This window comes from Equus przewalskii, chromosome 9, assembly GCF_037783145.1.
Source record: "Equus przewalskii isolate Varuska chromosome 9, EquPr2, whole genome shotgun sequence".
Classification (NCBI taxonomy): domain Eukaryota; kingdom Metazoa; phylum Chordata; class Mammalia; order Perissodactyla; family Equidae; genus Equus; species Equus przewalskii.
Window position 1 is genome coordinate 83,536,754 of NC_091839.1, and position 23,124 is coordinate 83,559,877.

Here is a 23,124-nt window from a genome sequence, read left to right on the forward strand (position 1 = left end):
TTGTTACATCTTAGGGTCAATTTTTCCCTCTCTAGGAGGAGTACCAATTTAATTACTCAAGAAAAATGGGGAAACAATTTGGCTTACTACATTTGTTTTATAACCAACACTTTAGGAACATAACTGACTCACAGAATAAAAAACACTACTTGGCCTGAAACCAGCTGTATTTTACAAAATAGATAAAAACTGAAGAACAAAACTAGTAGTAAATGTAACCAGGCAACTAAAATGAGCCTATGATATTACCTTAAAGAAATGCTGATAAATTATATATATCAATATCAAATGTTCCATGGCATTTTACTCAATTAGAAAATGCTGTAACATACAGAAGTCAACATCGATTCAACTTTGGTCCTCTCAGTCCTTTGGGCTTTATCAGTCTTCCTTTGGGTTTCTTTACCCGCATGCTGCAATAACTTAGCTCGGGTACTTTATCAGTCTTCCTTTGGGTTTCTTTACCTGCATGCTGCAATAACTTAGCTCGGGTACTTTTGCTGAAGACCTCCTTATTCTCCCTTGCCAGTTCACGGTGATCCAAGTATGAAGACGACGCTTTACACTCAGCAGGTGCTTAGTAACATACACAAATATCAAAGAACATCCTCCATCCCCAACTCAGGATGATAAGAACAAAGAAAAAAAGCCTCAAGATCTTTCAAAAAGCTACATCCTTTCTAAGGAAATAATAATGGTAAAAGCTATATAGCATAACTCCAAGTACCAGGCATTACTCCATGTATTTTATGAACTAATTTAGTCCTCAAAACAATCCTATAAGGCAGGTGCTATATTTTTCCCAATATTCAGATGAGAAAAATAAAAAACTAAGGCCCAGAGCAGTTAAATACTTGCTTAAGGATAAGAAATCCTGAGAATTAAACCCCGTCTTTAAATTCTATCAAAGATTTTCAATTGACTAAATGAGGAAATAAACAAAATAAAATTGCTGCATGAAAAAGCTACCATTTATCGAGTGGTATACTAGGTACTTACTTAAAACAATCCTCAGACAACCCTAAAAAGTGAGCACTGTTAGATTCATTTTACGAATAAAAATAGTGAGGTGAAGAGAAAGTTCTTGTCCAAGGTCATAGACTAGAAATCGGCAGAGCCAAGATATGAACCCAACTTTGTGAAACTCCAAGCCTGGCTTCTTCCACCATGCCAGTGTTTCCCAAACTTCAGACTCACAGCATTAGAGAATGCTCTGACACAGAAAAGGAGGCAGACTGGGAGCACCAGAGGAACATTCTCTCTTACGGACTCACATACAGTGTTCAAAGTACATACTGGGCCCTGGGATGTTCCAGTACACATGCCCTGTTCTCAAGGAACCAACCTAACTGTAAATGTACAACCTAAAAAGAAGCCATGACAGAAGGCTGTAATCTCACACATCAAAATGGTTAGTGTCTTGGACACAAATTTTGCCGTCAGCTGGAGTCACATCTGAATCCCATCTCATGTCAAGTATGTATCCTCTGGAGCTCCAGGTTTCTCAGCTGTAAAACAGAAATAATACCTATCCTCTAAGTTTAAAGTTAAACAAATGTCAAATAGCTCAATCCCTGGCCCATAATAAGTGCTACAGAATTAGTACTTGTTACTCTAAGAATTAGAGTAGTTACTATGCATTGGAAATATTTACTAAAAAATAAAAAGCTTGACCTGGACCTTAAAGAATGGACAGGGTTTTGGTAAGTCAAAACAAGATGGGCATTCCAGTCGGGGGTTGGAGGGTGAGGGGTGGAAAAGTCAAAGCAGGGACTGTAGTGGTGGTTAGGTAGTAAACTGGACAGAGCTAATTAGCGAGGGCTCTAAGTACCAAACTAATCTTTACTGGGCATTTCTGAAGAATGTCACCTAATTTATGAGAAATTCATTTATCTGTTCTTCAACAATTACAGAAACGCTAGTTAAGATTTAGGAGGCTACTGTAGTAGTTTAGAAATGAGGTGGTCAGAGTAACACAAAAGACAGAAAAGGATGATTAGCTGAGAACTTTCAAAGAAAGAAAACCTGAAGGACTTTGCAGGCTGGATATAAGGAAAGGAGGCGGCAAAGCTGAGTCTGAACAAGAGAAAGAGACATGCCAGGAAGACAGGCAGGATGTTAAAGACATGTAACAACACATAATAATTTAGCATCACGGTGAACAAAGAGAAGAGACAATATCCACGAAGAAGTAATTCGGTGTCAACTGCAAGGGAGGTGGTAAAACAGAACAGGACCTAAGAAAAGGTCACTGGATTTGATGACTAGGATAAAAGTGAAATATAAAAGATAAAAACATCTTTTTTTAAAAAGAGGAGATGAGGGGAATACAAGTTAGATCACTAGTGCTTAAGGAGAGTAGGGAGGGTACAAGCAGTAGAGAAATTTAGGTCATTTGTTATTTGGCAGTAAAAGGAAGAAGAAAAATAGGAAGGTAGCTAGATGGGTGTACATTGTCAAATGAATAACACAGGAAGCAAAAAGGAACACTGTGTAGAAAATAACCATGATACAATACAATTAAGTAACTATGACAATTCTGTTTTCGCCATTTGTTAGGTGCAAGCGAGAAACACTAAGTTTGGATTCACTCCAGAATCAAGTCTTAGGGGGAATCTGGAGAAATGTGATTAGGGAAGTAAGATTTCTCTCTCTAGGGGTTCAAAACTGTGGGTAGTAATAGAAAACCTAACCAGAAACTCCCTTCCTCCGGCATTTAAATCCTTAGCTTTCTGAAGGTAGGCACAGAACACAGAAGAATCTTAGGTTCCAAAGGTTTAACACTGGCAGTTTCTACTATTCCCATGATACTTATATGGGCCATGACAAGTAACATGATCTGTTATTCTGACGTGGCCCAAATCTCAATGGCCTGTACTAGGGATGTGCTATCCCCTGTGTGATACCATGTGTGTGCCAGCACCCTCATCTCTACCTGGATCTGTGGTCTTCCACTTTGAGCCAGGTACACTGGAACTCGACACAAGCTGTGCTTTATTACATTTTATAAAAGAAAGTATATATACTACAGTGCCAGGATATCCACAGTCTACTATAATTTATTTCTTTAGTTGCCAATAAATTTCCAGTTTTGCTTCTTTTTAAACTTCTTACAGTCACTCTGCTATAAAAAAAGGAATAGGGATAAAAAGGTTCTGAAAGGGAGTGGGGGAACTGGCATCAGCAAAGAGCAAAGTCAGAGTTCAGAGAATTCTGTGCTATTTGTTCCTGTTCTTGCCGCCGCCTCTTCTCTTCTCATGCCCAGAATGTTGATTGGGGTGGGGAGGGAGTGCCCACAGTGCCAGCAGTGGAACATCCAAGGCTGCAAGCTTCACCACCCCCACTTTTACTTCACTGGGTAAGGAGCCCAGAAATGTCTTAATTCATCATCCCAATCACGTCTATGAACACACGGCAATAGCAGGGCTGAGCAACTGGCTTGCCCTCTAAAGTTGGCTATGTTTTTTTTAAACATCTTTATGCACTTTGCTGCTCTAGACATCATGAGGTCATGAAAGAAAAGAAACCTGAATTTTATTCAGTTTGCTTACAACATTGTTAGGATGTAAATATATTGGAAAAGCAGTTAAGCAATGACATAAACGAACAAAAGGATAGGTAGGAGGACAACAAAAGTCTCAGAGTGAAGGTGAGGTTGTTCACAGATTTCTAAAGCCTATAAAAGCTAAGTCACGTTCTGAAAGCGGGGGAGGATGGAAGCACAGAAGCTGGGAGAGGGTACTGCAGATGAAGAAAGTAACACAGTGAAAAGAAACTTATAAAGAACAAGTAACTATGTGAGAAACACAACACAGATTTGTTGGGTTGGAACACAAAGCCATTTTAGGAGAACAATCACACACAAGACTAGGAGACCATGGCGGGGGCGGCCGGCGGTGTGAGTTGGTAGAAAACTTTTAAGGCTGGGTATGTATGACTACTAAGACCTGATGAGCTCTCCCTATCACTATGCATTTTATGAGGACGCTATGCTTTCCCTCCAAAAGAGTCAACTAAATTAAATGAGAAACTATTGACTTGTTTCCTTATTTAGATCATTTGTTTACCACTACTTGCTCATTGTCAAGTTCAAGAATTGGAAATTATACCTCTGAAAAGCAGAGAAATTCATGTGAATTTACCACTAAACTGAAACATGATACCTAAAATTAAGAGAACAGCTTTGAGGTACAATATCTTAAAGAAAAGTTATTAATATGCATGCTCACTGTATCTGACTAGAGTCACCTGACAACTTCAAAAATCTTAGCTAGCATACTCATAGTCTAATCGAAAGAACTATACCGTCTGGTCTCAAAGGTTCCATATAGTTCAAAAAGGCTTGTTCACTGTCGTTGGAATTTTTAAAGTGGTATGATAAAATAAAGAAGTTAGGCTAGGAGTCATCAATGTACTGATGAGGGGTGAAGCCCTGAAGTGCCATTAACCATAGGTTAATAGGTTCTGGTGCCTACCATAAACAGACTGAGATGAAGGGGACAAAGAAGGATAAGCTAACACTTGTCTTCCAGCTACTTGTCACCGATCAAGGGAAAAATACAAACAGGAGGCTAAAAGTGCGTGTTGTGTACAAATACAAACCCATAGAACACTGAGGGAAGACTACAGAAAGCGGATTATCCGGTGGGGATGTTTAGGGAAAAGTTCAAGGAAGAAGTAGAATGTCAAACTAAAACAAAAGAAAATATGAGTGGTATTTTATAAAGTTTTTGAACTATTAAGTCAAATATCTACTTTCATGAAAGACAACACAACATTATAGATATTCCTTGATGATTCAGATTACTTAAATATTACATCTGGATTAAAAATCATGAAGGATGGGGCCAGCCTGGTGGTTGAGTGGTTAAGTTCACCTGCTCTGCTTCGGTGGCCCAGGGTTTCGCCGGTCCAGATCCTGGGCACAGACATGGCATCACTCATCAGGCCATGCTGAGGCGGCGTCCCACATAGCAGAGCCAGAAGGACCTACAACTAGAATATACAACTATGTACTGGAGGGCTTTGAGGAGAAGAATTAAAAAAAAAAAGAAGATTGGCAATAGTTGTTAGCTCAGGTGCCAATCTTAAAAAAAAAATTATGAAGGAAACCAAAGGGCTATAAAGAATGAGCTAGTCTGCAAAGATCTCAATATAGAGAACTCATCAAGAGAAGGATTTGCTCAGAATCCCAAGGAACAATAAATAAAACCTCAGTAACAGAGAATGTAAAAGAAAAATCTAGCATGAATTAGCCAAAAGTCTACATTGGAAAACATTTTGTCAGGAAGCAATCTGACTTCACTCCTACCCTCCATGAAATCCACCACTGAGCTCTGCACCCTGTGACAGACCACTCCTTCCACATACGCTCTCCTTGCTTCTCTGCTCATTTCCCTCCAAAGCCTCAAGCAGCTACCCAGGCTGGTTCTTGCTCTGTCCTTTCTTTCACTCATCAAAGTCATATGATGTTACTCATATCTATGGCATAAATGCACCTCTATTTCTATTTGATATCCTATAATTACATCACTCATTAATTCAACAAACAGTATTAAATGCCTATTATGCATCAGGGTGTGCCCCCAGGGCACCAAGTATGCAGAGGTGACTGTAGAGCTGTGGTTAGGAGATCCAAACCATGTTATCATCAACGTTCTCCCAAGTTTCAGAGTCCTCTGGAGATAAGCAGGCCCTCAAAAAAGCTAAACAAATGAATGTTATCTACATTTCCTAGAGGAGGTACTAACTTTGCTTTAGCAGATAAATTCTAATCTTTTAGAACATTATCTGTCTGTAAGTTTTATATAAAAATACAGTTGTGTTGCTCAATGACAGGGATGTTCTGACAAATGCGTCATTAGGTGATGCTGTCATGGTGTGAACATCATAGTGTGCACTTACCCAAAACCAGATGGTACAGCCCACTACACACCTAGGCTCTATGGTACTAACCTTATGGGACCAGTGTCGAATATGCCATCCATCATTGACTGAAATGTTGTTATGTGGCACATGATCTTAGTTTTAAATTTTATCCCTTTATTTTAATAGAGGTATTAATTTACTTAGAAAACTACTGAAAAAATCAGTGGCATCTAAATAAACATAGCAGAAGGATCTATTTTTAAGTTTTATTTACAAAAGTGTTCCAAGACACGTACCTGAAAGACATGGGTGGAGAAGACTTGTCACAAGTTAGACTCTAACAGGACACACGATAGTGCAGGACTCTGCAAGCTGGTGGGGGCCCTCAACGTGGTTTGTAAACGTCAAATAACTTTAAAAGAAATTTGGAACAACATAACTTGATAAACACACGCACACAAACACTTATACATACACTTACTAAAATAACATCATGCCATTTGCTCTATTAGTAACTAATAATTTTTAGATGAACATTATGTGGTGTTAAAAATTAAATGAGAAAAAATATGAATTTATCTTTTTATAACTTACAAAATGGGTAATGGATAACATTAGATCTGTTAAATTTTAATCCTGACTGTTTTTGGTAATCTCTCTTACAAAAGACTCACTATAATTAGTTTTCAGTGTTTTTATAATATTTATCGAAATTGTATAAACATGTTAATTTGTGATAGTACATGCAGTTAACTTTTTATAAGAGAAAATACTTATGTTTTTGCCTGCTTAGACTGTATAGTAGATATTTACATAGAATAAAGTATGTCTGTAGCTCTGAGGTTTTATTAAAAATATATTTAGGGGCCGGCCCCACGGCTGGGTGGTTAAGTTTGTGCGCTCCACTTTGGTGGCCCAGGGTTTTTTGTGGGTTTGGATCCTGGGTGTGGACCTGGCTTAGCTCATCAAGCCATGCTGAGGCGGCATCCCACATAGCACAACCAGAAGGACCTACAACTAGAATATACAACTATGTACTAGAGGGCTTCAGGGAGAAGAAAAAAAAAAGATTGGCAATAGATGCTAGCTCAGGTGCCAATTCTTAAAATATATATATATTTAAAGCATAGGATAAAATAAAAGTAAATATTTTAATGACAAAAAAGAAATTAGAGAATTCAGAATATTTTACAGATACATTACAGGGCAAAGATAGCATGGAAGTCAAACAATAAGTATTAATCATATAATATTTAGGAAATAGGGCATAGTGGTTAAAAACAGGACTACTTAAATCCCAGCTCTACCACTTACTTGCTGTGTGATCTTGGAGAAGTTATTTATCCTTCTGTGTCTTCATTTTAAAAATAGGGATAATAAACTGCACCCACTTCACAACACTGAGAATTTAATGAATTAATATTTGTAAAGGGGCACAAACAGCACCCAGCATATAATAGGCACTACATCATGCATTTACTATTACTATTATTATCTGAACTGGTTAGAATATGTATTAAAGTTAGTGATAAGCAAAAATACTTTTGGGGAAAAAAAAAGGACAAATTCATGCTCACTCATTCAATATTCAACAAATATCAACTACGAAGAATGTGCCACGTTCACGGTTGTGAACCAGATAGGCACAGTGACCCTGCTAGATTCTTGGAGCTTCGGAGTTTTCCAGCCCTGAGCTAACATCTGTTGCCAATCTTTTTTTTTTCCTCCCCCAAGCCCCCCAGGACATAGTTGTATATTGTAGTTGTAGGTCCTTCTGGCTCTGCTATGTGGGACACCACCTCAGCATGGCCTGATGAGCAGTGCTAGGTCCGCACCCAGGATCTGAACTGGGCCACCGAAGTGGAGCACGCAAACTTAACTACTCGGCCACGGGGCCAGCCCCCCATGTCTCTTTCATTCACTCCTGCATACTCAGTGCCCTGTGGACATACCCTGATGCATAATAAGTGTTTAATAGTGTTTGCTGAATTAATGAGTGATGTAATTATAGAATATCAAATAGAAAAAAGTATTCTGAATATATGGAGGATACATTCAGGATAAGTGACCCTCAAGAAATTTATCCACAAATCTTTAAGAATCCACCAATTCTTGAGTATCGTAAGAGTACACATTTTCTTATTAATGATATGAGGACAACACTACCTCACAGGCTTCTTATAAAGATTAAATGAGATCTCACGTTAAATGAGAACTACAAAGCTGCAATGAGATGCTGATGCAAGCGGTAGGCTAGACTCCTAGCTGCTGTGAGGATCGAGGATCATTCCTCAGCCAAATGCAGTTACTTTGCCTTGGGGGTTGCTTGCAAATAGCTAAAACCTCTTACATTAAGTGTGCAAATGCCTTTTAGGTTTAACAGTTAAAGTGTCTTTTGGGTTGAACATCCAAGATTCAACTCTTTGGAGGCTGGGTTAATTTTAGGTAAAAAGACATTATACTTCCACATCCAGCTTGCCTTCCCAACAGGCTCAGGAGAGTTTCAGAAAAATTTCGAGGTCCTAGGTGAGAATACTTAAATCTCTAACAAAAGCGCAATTTACCATTTACTCTGAGAGGACATTTCAAATATAATGAAGTAAAGATTTCATCCGTCATTTTAGGGGAATGGCCTCATTCAGGAAACAGCACTAAGTCTGCACCAGCTTCTGAAGCCACCCAGCTGCTCCTCTCAAGCTTTCAAATGCCCCCTGAATCTTGTGCCCTCATGGACTGGACATGGCCTCTCAGCACAGCCTAAACTCAGCACACTGCCTCTCACAAAATAGGCCCCCTTCTCGTTTCTTTACTTCTGTTAGTGGTTATCATCATTCTGCAAAGTATGTAGGCTCAAAACCTCAGTCATCCTTTATTTTAGTCTTTTGGTGGTAAACTTCACTTCAGGAGGACAAATCCTCTAATTACACAGTAAAAGGGTGAAACAAAAGGCATTACAGATAGGATCAAAGAACTGCAGAGAATTATTAAGTTCATGCAACAAAAACAAGAAAAGGTATAAGGCTGGTTTTGAAGAACAATGGGAGGGGCCGGCCCTGGGCCAAGTGGTTAAGTTTGCACGCTCAACTTCGGAGGCCTGGGGTTTGCTGGGCTGGTTTGGATCCTGGGTGTGGACCTAGCACCGCTCATCAAGCCATGCTGAGGTAGTGTCCCACACAGAGGAACTAGAAGAAACTACAACTAGGATATACAACTATATGCTGGGGGGCTTTGGAGAGAAAAAAAAATGACAACAACGGGGAGATCTTTTATTACTATCACAGCCAAGAGGCCACAAATTGCGAGTTTTCCCATACAGAGAAGAGCCTGAGCAAATGGAGCTTATGTGGCCATCCATCCTTGAAGAACCAGACACCATGCCAGACGCTTACACGTGACTTCACTCTGGTATCAAGAAACGTTCGGATGTAGGGTTATCCTCATTCTACAGATGAGGAAACGGAAGTCTTCAAGAGAGGGGAAGTTAGTGCTCTGGGCAAGAGAGTTAACAAGCCCGGAGTGGCGACTCCCAACTGGAACCGTCACATTCCCAAGTCTATACTGTTTTGCATACACTTAATACTCGCTGACACAGAAAATGACAAAAGGGGCCCGCCCCATGGCCGAGTGGTTAAGTTCATGGACTCCGCTTTGGCGGCCCAGGGTTTCACCGGTTCGGATCCTGGGCGGAGACATGCCACCGCTCATCAGGCCATGGTGAGGCGGTGTCCCACATGCCACAACTAGAAGGACCCACAACTAAAATATACAACTATATACTGGGGGGATCTGGGGAGAAACAAAAGCAGGGGAAAAAAAAAAAAAGAAAAAGATTGGCAACAGCTCCGCCAATCTTTCAAAAAAAAAAAGGAAAATGACGAGTGTTGTAATTAAATACTTTTCTATGGACTATAACTAAGTGTTTCAGAAAAAACATGAATTCTTCTAAATCAGCTATTAATAACATATAATATCAATAAACATTGTAGTTTACACCGTCAAACCTTGGATCCTTCCAGTCACAAAGGAGACATCAAGAAAAATCAATAATCCTGGAATAGCTTCAAGACAATAATTTCTTTTTCAAAGACACAGATAATTCTACTTCCACATACAACATTTTACATAATCCACAGACAAGAAGCAATAATCACTTGTAGATTGGCACGCTTAGCAACTATTTTTTACCCAAAGTATCATATTAATATAATTGTGAGGAGTGGGCCCAAGATCTATCCACCTATGCAAACTCAGCCGGGATATAGCAATTTAGAGAGACATAAAGACACCAAATCAGTGCCTCTAAGCAACATTAGAAGCTGTCAGCATACAAAGATTCATGATAGTGAAATTGATAATTTAAAGAGAAGAAAGCAACCAGAAGTAGTCTTGTAGATTGAAACTACTTTTTCATTAAACCTATTACTTATCAGGTATGATTACTTCCAACTCACATTATCTGTGAGGTATTACATTTCAGTAATTTTCCATAAAATTAAGATGCCGGAATTAAATGTATATAAACTCAGCATACCACCCAAACAATAGACAGAAATCGGTTGCTTCACTCTAAATCACAATCTTTTCAGCCCCTTCTAAATCTATTAAATAATGTACTTATAAAACAAGCTAGGGGCTGGCCTGGTGGCCAAGTGGTTAAGTTTGCGCGCTCTGCTGCGGCGGCCCAGGGTTTTGCCGGTTCGGATCCTGGGCACAGACATCAAGCCATGCTGAGGCAGTGTCCCACATGCCATAACTAGAAGGACCCACAACTAAAAATACACAACTATGTACTGGGGCTCTTGGGGAGAAAAAGGAAAAATAAAAAAAAACCAAAGAAACAAGTTAATACATATAAGGTAGGCAGAGCCAGCACACAAAAAACACAGAATAAATGTAAACCAGAATTATTATTTAAATAGTGGTGCTTCACGCAAATACTCTCTGTTATAATGAATCTTCATACGGTAATCTCCTCCACATATAATATCAATATATCAATCAATATACCAATACGAAATATATTCAAAACATAAATCCCTTACTCAATGCCAGATTACATTAGTTATTATGATGTTTTGTGATTAAGTTGTATTATATAGACAGCACAAAGGGCCTCCACCCCACTCACGGTCACATTCTCCAAGATGACTATTTCATGAATTCCCCTCACCCCCCAAATTGTCAAATTTTTAATTTACAGCTTTGAGGTATAATTTATACACCATAAACTTCAACCATGGTAAGTGCACAATTGATGGAGTTTTAAGAAAATTTATAGAGTCATGCATTATCACCACAATCCAATTTTAGAACTTTCCTCTCAACTCAAATATTTTCCGCCAGTATTTCTACTCCCGCCTTGTCCTTGGGTGACCACTGTTCTGCATTTTATATAGATTTGCCTTTTCCAGACATTTCGTATAAATGCAATCACACAATAGGTACTCTTTTGTGTTTGGCTTCTCTCACCTATGTTTTTAACATTCATCTTTGTTGTCACATTTATCAGTAATTTATTCCTTTTCATTATAGAATAGTATTCCATTGTATGGATATATCATATTTTGTTTATCCATTCACTATCTGATGAACATTTGGATCGCTTTCCCATTTTTGACTATTGTGAACAAGGCTGCTAACAGACATTTACAATTCTCCATGTGCACACGTTTTCATTTCTCTTGGGTAGGATCCTAAGAGTGGAACTGCTGGTTCGTCTGGTAAGCACATGTTTAACCTTTTAAGAAACAGCCAAATTGTTTTCCAAAATGGCTACACCATTTACATTTCCAAGAGCAGTGTATAAGGACCCCAATTTCTCTACAATACCACTACTATGTAATGTCAGTCTTAATTCTAGCCATTCGAGTGGGCATGTGAGAGCATATCATTGCGGTTTAATTTGCATTTCCTTAATGACTAATAGAACACCTTTTCACGTGCTTATTGGCCATTCATATCATCTCCAGTGACATATCTATTAAAGTCTTTTGTCCACTTTTAAGTTTTTTCCTTTATAATTGAGTTGTAAGATTTCTTTATATATTCTAAAAACCTTTACCATGTTTCTAAAAGGTAAATGTTTTCTGCTAGTCTGTGGCTTGTCTTTTTACTTTATCCTCTGAAGTGTAAAAGTTTTAAAAAATTTTAATGCAGTCCAATTTACCAGTTTTTCTTTTACGAGTCATGCTTTTGGTGTCATGTCTAAGAACTCTGCTAACACAAGGTCACAAAGATTTTCTTTCTATGTCATCAGTTAGAATTTTTATGGTCTTAGGTTTTACAATTAAGTCTATGATCCATTTTGAGATAATTTTTGTGTATCGTGTGAAGTATATACAACATTATGTCTAAGTCCATTTTTTTTAAAACATACAGATATCCAATTGTTCCAGCACCATTTGTTGAAAAGACTATCCTTTCCCCATTGAACTGTCCTGACACTTTTTCAAAAACCAAGTGATCATAAATATCATGGTTCATTTCTTGAGTCTCAATTCTGTTCCATTGATCTACATGCTTATCTTATGCCAATCATACTGTCTTGATTACTATAGATTATAGCACGTTTTAAAACTAGGTAGGGTAAGTCTATTTTATTTGTTTTCAAAATTGTTTTGGCTATTCTCGGTGCTGTGCATTTCCTTATAAATTTTATGATCAGCTTGACAATTTCTACAAAAGTCTACTGGAAGTTTGATAGAGATTTTGTTGAATTTATAAATCAATTTGGGGAGAACTGCCATCTTAACAAGATTCAACCTTCCAATCTATGAACATAGACTGTCTCTCCATTTATTTAAATCTTCTTTAATTTTTTGCAGTAATGTTTTGTAGTATAAACATCTTGGTGCTTCTTTTGTTAGTTTATTCCTAAGTATTTTATTTTTTTTGATGCTACCATGAATAGATTTTTTTCTCACTTTCACATTCAGCTTGTTCCTCACTACTAAACTGTTAACCTTGCCCAGGTTGTAGAAAAGGTAGACGCCATTACACTAGAACATCATAATTTCCTTCCACCAAATCTATATACCTACTTGCCTCTATATCCGTGTTCTCCCTTCTTCCCTTCTTTTAAAACTGAAGGAGTGATCTGTTTCCTATCAGAGAACTGTCCCTCTGGGCCCTCAGGATCCTGACCATGTTTGCTTTCTCAAGGACCTCTCTCCTAGCTTCCTTCCTTCTCTTATTAGTCCTAACAACTAAAATCATTCTGCAATATTTCTTATACTCAAAAAGCAAACAAACAGAAGACTTCCTTATATCCTCATACACCTCCAGCTTCTACTCTATATCTGTTTCCTTTCATAAGCAATCTTCTTTAAAAAGCTATCTATACAACCTATTTCTAGCTCCCGGGCCATCATGTACCCCTCAGGTCACTCACATCTGGCTTCCATCTCTACCAGTCCATGAAACTGGCTCATCAAAGTTATCGATGGCCTCCACGCTGTCAAATCCAATGGCTGTATTTCTGCCCACATCTTCTCAACCTCTCAGCCAAACTCAGTACAGTTAACTACCCTTTTCTTGAAATACTTGCATTATTTGGTATCCACGACATGATCCAATATACATTCCCAATTACCCTAAAGCATTCTGGCTGTCCTTCTTAGCCTCCGTACAAGAGGCCTTCTAGTTTACTCAACTTAGAAACGTGCGGTGTTCCTCAGGGTTCTATTTTAGTCAAACCTTCTTTCCTCTTTATAGTCTCTTCTTCAGTGATTTCACCTATTTTCATGGCTTTAAATATCACTAATACACTGATAATCTTCAAATTGACATCTCCAAGCCAAATATCTCTGGGTTCCTCAAGATTTGTTTATCCCATTGGGTAGAGGCCTACTTGACAATCTCACAGGCTTCTGAGAAGTCAAGATTGACAAAAGAAATCTCCTGAATTCGCCATTACCCCTCTACCAAAAGAAAACAAAAAAACCTCAAAAAATTCATTCCTCTCTCAGCCATCCAATAATGGTGACTTCCAGCAACATCCCTGAGTTCTTCCTCATCCCTTCTGTTCCATATCCAACCCATTATCATGTCCGCCTACTTCTACTACCTAAAAATATCTCAAATAAGCCCGCCCATCCCTCTCCATTCTACTGTCACCTCACTAATCTAAGTCATCATTATCTCCTACCTGAACTATGGCACATCCACTGGTCAGTCTGTTTCTGCTTGCCTCAGTATTCTCTTCTCTACACAGCAGGGTAATCTTTTGTGGAAATTAATACAAGAAACCTCAACTAAACTGGAGTCAGGAAGGCCTGTAGGACCGGCTCTCATGCCCTATCATACATCGTCAATTACGTCAAACAGGAAGAGACATAAACTTTGCATCTTGGACAGGACATAAAACTACTACTCAAGGAAGATTTCTCTCCCCACCCTGTGACAGCACAGCCAATGAGAAATGCCGCAGCTCAGCCAATGAGAATCGCTGCAGCTCAGCCAATGAGAAATGCCACAGCTCAGCCAATGAGAAACGCTGCAGCTCAGCCAATGAGAATCACCGCAGCCCAGCCAAGGAGAAACGCTGCAGCTCAGCCAAGGAGAAGCCACTGACGCCCTGAACTGCTATCATCTCCCAAAGGGCTTTCCTTTAGAACAGCCCCTCCCTATTCCCCCTTTTTCTCTATAAAGGCAGCTCCCCTCCTTTGTTCTCTGGATTTGCCTATGGTTCACCATGGCATGCGCATCCCAAGTTGCCATTCTTTTGGCTATTCCCAAATAAACTCATTTTGGGCAAGTTTGCCCTTTAAATGGACACTTCAAAAAAAAAAAAACAAAAAAACCCAATTCAGATGATGCTACTCCCCTGAACAGAAACTTTTAGTGTTTTAAAATCCAAACTCCTTAACACTGTGTATGAGGCCTTGCAGTATGTGGTCCTTGCCATTCTCCACTCTCGTCCATAATGCTCCAGCTTTTTACTTCCTCAAACACACTACCCTCTTCACAGCTTCAGGCCCTTCACATGCTGTTCCCTCTGGGAAATGTTTCACTCTCTCCGCCTTACCCCCACCCATGTCTCCTCAGAGAGGCCTTCCCTTACACCTAAGTAGGTCCTGAGAGTCTCCCATGAGTCTCTACTAACTGTACACAGTTCTTTTCCTTTTTAACATTAGCACAGGTTATAATCCATGAGGCAGGGAAGAGTTCTGATTTTTCACCACTGCATATACACCCGAAATATAAATAGTACCCAAGAAGAAGCATTTATGGAAAATATACAAAACTGATTTAAGAAAGACGCACGTTCAGCATTTCACAGGTCTGCTTGCTCTTCCTTAAAACTTTCTTCATGTAGAGGTCCATGGGATGAGTTTGACCAGCTTGGGGAAAGACTGGCAACCTCAAATGATTTGCAAAATTTTGTGTAACTATGTTTTCTAAGCAGATGTCCAGTATGTGCACAAGAATCTCAAAGGAATCCACAACCCAAAAGAAGTTATAAGGAGATACACGATCTAATAAATTCTGGCTTCATCACTTAACAAGATAGACTCAAATTCAACATAGAGTCAACTCTTGAAACAAAATGGGGAAGAGATATAGTATTTTTTTAAAAGCCTAAGTCTTATATTTTATCAAATCTCAATGAAATTTGGTATATGGTATGAATTTAAAAAAAGATTTCTGAGCCAAAGTTCTTATCATGTCCTGACTTTTATGTCATGTCTATATATGGAACCCATAAGACATAAATCCCTCAAACAGAAGTAAAGGAGGGAAGGCATAAGAAAACGCATCTATCACAGGAAAGGCTACAGAAAATGAACTGTATATGAAGGAAAACATTGGAAATGCCAAGTCTTATCAGCCATTCCAAATTCTCACTGGCCAAATACCTCGAAGATGGATCTTACAACCCCTAGATATAGAGTTAACTTCAGACTCTAGGCTGAGAGTCTCCTCTTCCAATCTCCCAGAGAATGTAAAAAAAATCAAAATAGAAATATTTCCAGTGTCAAAATAGCTGAGCAACTAATTTCAAGTCTGTATGCTACTTTCTTAAAGGTGTGGCTAGATGGAGTGCCATCCCCACACTATAACACTCTTGTTTGAAAAATCCAATCCAATCACCTCATGTGGTGAGAACTAAAACCCAGCCATTAAGGAATTTGTTCAAGGTCACAAAGCTTGCTAAAGAGAGGACTGGAACTAGCCTCCCTCCGTCAGTGCTCCTATACCACCTTCTCAAACTCTTTGATAGCTCCATCAAAATGCTAGCATGAATTCTCAAAATACTAAGACTCTCACTTTGTGCTATTGGTTAAAAAAAGAAAAAGAAAAGACTACAAGCAGCATGATACCGGACAGAGAAATTTTAAAAGTAAATGACCCTACAGAAAGCCATTAAGTGGGCTGGCCCAGTGGCGCACCGGTTAAGTGCGCACTTCTGCTTCAGCGGCCTGGGGTTCGCCGTTTCGGATCCTGGGTGCTGACATGGCACCGCTTGGCACACCATGCTGTGGTAGGTGTCCCACATATAAAGTAGAGGAAGATGGGCATGGATGTTAGCTCAGGGCCAGGCTTCCTCAGCAAAAAGAGGAGGTTTGGCAGATGTTAGCTCAGGGCTGATCTTCCTCAAAAAAAAAAAGAAAGCCATTAAGTGTGACTCCCTTCACAAACAGTATGTTTTTCAATTGTGTATATGAAAGTGTCTGATTAAGGCAAGATTATTTTTGTAGTTTGTTATATTATTTTAGTAATTTAGAAATTAAAACTTTTAAAAGAGTCACTTGGGGGCCAGCCCCATGACCATGTAGTTAAATTGGTGCACTCTGCTTTGGTGGTCTGGGGTTCCCCGGTTCGATCCTGGGCATGGACCTAGGCACCACTCATCAAGCCATGCTTTGGTGGCATCCCACACAGAAGAACTAAAATGACTTATAACTAGGATATACAACTATGTATGCACTGGGGCTTTGGGGAGGGGCAAAAAAAAAGTCACTACAATATCAAACCTTACATTTACTTGTATTAAGTCTATAGCTTTTAATGCACAAATAAGGCTCTGTTTCCCTATTTTAACCTTATCACTAATGAGTAGATCTTATAATTGAACAAATTTCAAAAGAAAGACAAAATGGTTTATACTTCATTGTTCTCACTTTCCCCCTATTAAATTAATGTTATTCAAATATTCTACCAAGATATTGCTTAACACAAATGACCTAAAAGATTTTTTCAGCTTCATTAATAGGGTACATTGCTTATAATCTTCAATAAAAGAACAGTTGGTACTCAAACCTGTTATTAGCTATTACACATTCAAAATCTGTATGAAGTTTTAAAACATTTCCCAAATAGAGGCTTTATGTAAAAGCTAAGAAAACACACTGATTAGTAGGGTGAATAGCATACCTTCCCTAATCTTTAAAAAGTAAAACAGCAGCTGGTCCCATGGCTGAGTGGTTAAGTTTGTGCCCTCTGCTTCAGCGGCCCAGGGTTTCGGTGGTTGGGATCCTGGGTGCGGAACAAGCACCATTCATCAAGCCATGCTGATGTGGTGTCCCACACAGCAAAACTAGAAGAACCTACAACTAGAAAATACAACTATGTACTGAGGGGCTTTGGGGAGAAGAAAAAAAATAAAAAGACTGGCAACAGATGTTAGCTCAGGGCCAATCTTAAAAAAAAGAAAAAAAAGGAAAATAAATCACTTCTGGAAAAGGTGATCTTTAAGCCACTGAGTATATTCTTGCTCGGGAGACAACAAAATTCCTCACAATTAAATCCTATAAGCCAGACTTTTCTATCCCTAGTCCTGCTCCTCTCTGGTGTGGAACATCATTCCATAAAGCTTTTAGCTCATTCACTTTGTCTAATGACACACTGTCTCCAAAAACAAACCCTTAAACTCAGAATAGGCTTTATTTTACTCCGCTAGTCCAAAACAAGCGTAATGCACATATCTTAAGACGTTGGACAGTTGTCGTAGATTAAAACTGCATTTCTGTGTGCCCAGGATACCAACCACAAGAATCTCCCTATCTCTCTTCAGTGGCTGTGCTTCAAGACATCATCATATGTGAAATCATCTACTACACAAAGAAGGGGATCGATACATAACTCAAAATCAATAATTTAAAATCTCTACCCTTCATAAGAACTAGGGGGAAACCAATCATGTAAACAGTGAAAGTAAGAAAGAGCTGAGAGTTGGCAAGGAATAACAGTAAAGGAGAAATACTCTATTCACTAACAAGTTATTTAACTTCTCTGCCTATCAAGCTCCTAGTTAATAAACAAGAATACCCACTTCACAGGGTTGTTTCAAGAATCAAATGAGTTCTTGCACGAAAATGATCTGCCCGGTAAAAGGAACATTATAGGCACTCAACAAACGCCAGCTCCTTCCTCCTTCAATGCTTTGGGCCCTCTGTTCTTTGTTCTCTAGGCTCAGTCCCCCAGATGACTCAGCCTTCTCATGACCTTTATTAGGAAATGCTGAAAACTAAGACATTCATCAAAGCGCTGATGTGTACATGCATGCTGACAGTGCAAGAAGCTGTGTGTCTTCTACTCCCAAGATACTTAGGTGAGAAAGGCAGAGGAAGAGATCCCAAACACCTGAACTTCACGCTAATAACCAGTGCTCAGGGTGGACAAATCTCCATGAGCTTCTACCATCTCGTGGAGATGTGCACTGCCATCTCGAAATGCCTGAACTCAAACTCATCATCCCATCATCAACTCTTTAAACATCAGGCCCTCTCCCCATTCCTTTTTCTTTTAATTCTTTTTTTTTTTTTGAGGAAGATTAGCCCTGAGTTAACTACTGCCAATCCTCCTCTTTTTGCTGAGGAAGTCTGGCCCTGAGCTAACATCCATGCCCATCTTCCTCTACTTTATACGTGGGACGCCTACGACAGCATGGCTTTTGCCAAGCGGTGCCATGTCCGCACTCGAGATCCGAACCGGCAAACCCTGGGCCGCCAAGAAAAGGAGTGTGCGAACTTAACCGCTGCACCACCAGGCAGGCCCTCCTTTTTCTAATTATGAGTGGTGTCCAGCAGAGACTGATCCTTGCCCTATTCCTCTCTCATCTAAACACCACCAGGTAACACAGGCCCATCAGGTCTACCTTCGGAATCTCCACTGTATCTCTAGCCTCACTTTCTGTCCTGCTGCCACCACCAGAGTCCAGGTCATGATTTCTCAATCCTGGCACTAGTGACATTTTGGCCCAGATAATTCTTTGTTGTGGGGGCTGTTCTGTGCATTGCAGCCTGCTTAGCAGCATCTCTCACCTCTATCCACTAGATGCCAGTAGATCTGCTCCCTTCCACCCCCATGAAAACCAAAAAAACGTCTCCAGACAGTGCCAAAGGCCCACTGGGGGGCAAAATCCTCCTCTTCATTGTGTCTGCACTCCCACATTTCAGTGCCTGGGCCCAGTTTCTCACCACTTCATACATACACCAGAGAATCAGTCCCCAAATTCGTCTCCAGCGTCTTCCCTCTAATGTCTGTTGCACTGGCCTCCTAAAGCACTGCCTTTATGAGTCATTTCTCTTAAATCTACAACTCCCTGTTACCTTCACAATTAGTTCAAAGCTCTCCACCCAGCCTTGGTAATCTGGCCTCAGTTAAGCATTATCCCACAAAGTACCTCACATAGTGGCTACTACAGCCTTTCAATAACACAGACCTGTTCATTCAGAACCTCCTTTTCCAGTCGTCTGCTGTCGCCCTGGTCTGGATGCCCATTACCCAGCACCCACACCAGACGATGCCTGGTTCTCCTTTCCCAGTCTCTCCTCTCCCTCACTCCAAAACTATCAATGAGTCTACACTGCCTATTGAAATATGAAATCTTCCCCCTGTTCCTTAGATTCTTTCCTAATATCGTCTCTTTCTAACTCTATGTCCCATTATTCCCAAAACACACTCTACCTTACGCAAGACCTGACTACCTGCTCGTCCTTGAAAAGGCCCCCATCCTTCTCACCTTTGGTTATGTTTTCTCTGCCTGAGTCCTCTTTGTTCCACTGCCCTCCCTCCACACTAACTGAAAGTCCATCTGAATTAAGTCAAGAAGCCTTTCCTGATCATACGTCCTTTATGCCTCCCCATGACGTTCACATTCTGTGTTACGTTACACACGTGCATTCCTGCAGATTACAAGGTCCTTGAAGGCCTCTTACTCCTGAGGTCCTGCCCTGCCCAGCCTGGAGCTAAGTAAATATTACGTATGAGTTGCCCCAAATGTTTCCCACTTAGAAAGCAAAGGGCATGTGTTTTCGGACGATCCCAAATTCCTTTAAGAGAATTAAGTCCACGTTCTCCTTTTGTCTCAAATTTTATGTCTGAGTCCAATTTTTAAGTACAATGCCTTCAAGATACCCAGAATGCTATTTAGTATATATTATTATAAGAATTCTTCCTTGGAGGCCAGCTCTGTGGCAGAGTGGTTGAGTTCGCATACTCCACTTCGGCGGCCCAGGGTTTCGCCGGTTCGGATCCTGGGCGCAGACATGGCACCGCGCATCAGGCCATGCTGAGGCGGTGTCTCATGTAGCACAACCACAGGCACTCACAACTAGAATATACAACTATGTACTGGGGGCTTTGGGGAGAAGGAAAAAAAAAAAAAGAATTCTGCTTCAGGGAATTCCTACTGCTTTCAACTTGTAACTGAATCCTGAATATTTATGCTATTTAAGCTCTCTTTATACAAAAAGGCAATAGAAATTTATTTGTGAATGTCAAAAAAGTTGAGCAAAACATGAAAACATCTTGGGTTGGATTAAACAAATTTCAAGCAAAGGTTAATTAACGCTAATTTGTCTATTCCTAAACAATACATTTAAAATCCTAAAGTCTTTGTGCACCACTAAAAATATGAAAGTCAGTTTATTTCAGCTCGCCCCCACCCCCCAGCACAAAGACATAAACCAAAATAGAACACGGGAGGTTTCTCCTCAATTTCAGCTCCTAGATGACTTGAAGGTATCTTTTGTTATTTCTACAGAAAGAGCAGTATCGTTAAGGAGCATGTTCTGACCAGACCTCTTTCTGTAAGCCTAACTCGAAAGCCATGAGCAGAGTGTAGTACCCTACACCGCCACCATGGTTCTTCAGCAGGGGTCAGCAAACTGCAGGCCCTGCTTTGTACGCCCCTGAGCTAAAAATGGTTTTTACATTTTTAAAGGGTTGTAAAAACAAAGAACATTCAACAGAGACGGTACGTGGCCAGCAAAGCCTAAAATAATTACTCTCTGCCCCTTTTCAGCAGCATCAATTTGAGACTCCTAGCTGTTGGTTTGTAAGACACTCAACTTTTCCTCCTGAGATTTTAAACAAGCAATACAAAACATACGAGATTATTCCAAAAGGTGGGACTAATTCAACTTAGCCACAGTTAATGCACACGTAACTTCTAAGACAGGCCCGGTGGACATTTTTATACTTCCCATAATTTCTGTTAGAAGGAACCTGACTCTCATTCTATGGTGAGCACACTTATGCTCAAGGAGTGAAAGTGCCTGGCCCAAAGTTGCACTAGCTAACAACAGAGTGGAGTCAAAACTCCTGACCCAGTGCTCTCTGCAGTGCACGACATCAAACCTATGCACACGGTTTTAAGTTTTGGAGATCTGGATAACTGGCTTCCATCACAATAAAGATGAAAGCTTCAAACCTGTTCCTTATATGCTGTCTAGGCCGACTCTTACTAGCAGCTCGTTAACATTAAGCAGAGTAACGTTAATGCTCAACACAGGCATTCGACAAGAGCTTCCAGGAAGCCTTCTATTTTAAAAACCGATGTGACACAGAAAGCCTAACACTTGCTCTGCTTGCTCCTCTAATGCTAGAGATGGAGGCGAAGGCGCACGTTCGACTTCCAGCTATTCATTACCTATCTCCCAACTCAATCCACAGGTTCCACCAAATGTTATTGAATGCCAATGGAAAAACTGTCCAGTTTACATCAGCCACACGTTCTATAGTTAATCACAACTTCTTTTCATATCTACTTGCACCCTAGCAGCCAGAAGTTCAAATTTTTTAATCTCCCTAAAATTTAGCTTCCTTAAAAAAACTGCTTCTATGATTCCTAAATCTATAAAACCCACTTTGTGGCGTCTGCTCGGTTAATCCAAGCATCAAAAAACACTTACTTATAGTGATAACCTCACTACCCCGCAGGACCCGAAGAGCTATGGATGTAGGACCAGGATCTAGGACCCAAAGGCACGGTAACAATCCCAGATCCTCCATCTGAAGTTGCTCTTTCCCTGCCAAAAAAGAGACTCGGAGGGCAGCCGAGAGACAGGAGTCGGGCTCCTCAGACAACACACGGCCCCCGGCCCCCGCAAGACTTTTGTCCCCGAGGGCGAGCCTCCGCCTCGACCGCGGCGCGACCCGGCCGCCCGTACCTGCGTCCCCCACGCCATCCCGGGGACCTGCCCCCCTGCCCCCCGCCGGCCCCCGCCGCACCTGGACCACCACCTCGTGCGGCAGCTGCGCGGCCCGGAACAGCTCCAGCACGCGCCCGTTGGCCGCCACCTTCTTGGTGCTGTCGACGTCGCAGTAGGAGAAGAGGTCCGCGTAGTACTTCTGCTCCGCGTCGCTCAGCGTCAGGCCCTCCATGGCCAGGCCGGGAGGCCGCAGTCCCGCGGCGCCGCGGGTTCGAGTCTCCGGCTCCCGCCGCTCCCCTCCGTCGCGCTGAGCAGCGCTTCCGGAAGGCCGCGGGGCCGCGGGGCTAAAGTCTCGGGGGCTCGGGGCCGAGCGCGACCGCCGCTCCGCCTCCCGCCGCCATGGACGCGCCGCCGCCGGCCGCCGCGCCTGACAGCGGCCCGGACCCGGATGTGCGCCGACCGCGCGGGGGAGAGAGCGCCGCCGCCCGGGAGACGGGCGCAGCGCCCCCTGGCGGCCGGGCCCGCGCGGAGGCCGGCGGCGGCACGCGGACGGCGGCGTGCGCGGCCGGAGCGCGGGGCTGCGGGGCTGCGGGGCCGCGTCGGGGTGGGCGCGGCTGGCGGAGGCCGCTGAGCGTCGCGCGGCGTCTCTGCGCGCTCTGAGGGGCGGCCCCGGCCGTGGGGACGGGGACTTGTCTCCCAGTCTGGCTCCCGGCCGTGTGACCTGGGGCGGAGCACCGGCACGTTGTCCTGCTTGTCCGAGTCGTCCCGGTCGCCGGGAGCGTGTAAACTTACGCCGTCGCCCCCGCGAGGCTGTGCCGGCCGGGCCCCGGGCTCCCGCCGCCCCGGCTCCTCCTTCGCGGGGCCCGCGGCTGCGCGG

At 41.6% G+C, this 23,124-nt stretch overlaps 1 protein-coding gene across 11 annotated transcripts in view; it reads right to left on the bottom strand.

Moving 5' to 3' along the window:
- REPS1 (RALBP1 associated Eps domain containing 1) overlaps positions 1 to 22,767 on the bottom strand; it is a 79,738-nt gene extending 56,971 nt beyond the window's left edge. For 2 of the 11 annotated variants that reach the window (XM_008538647.2, XM_008538643.2), the window contains exon 1: positions 22,327 to 22,745. In XM_008538647.2, the coding sequence (XP_008536869.1) occupies positions 22,327 to 22,479 (153 nt within the window). In that variant the 5' untranslated portion in view covers positions 22,480 to 22,745. Of the gene's footprint in view, positions 1 to 22,326 lie in introns of all 11 variants that reach the window. The other 9 variants (XM_070559473.1, XM_070559468.1, XM_008538644.2 and 6 more) reach the window with 8 other exon arrangements.
- Positions 22,768 to 23,124: the final 357 nt, after the last annotated feature.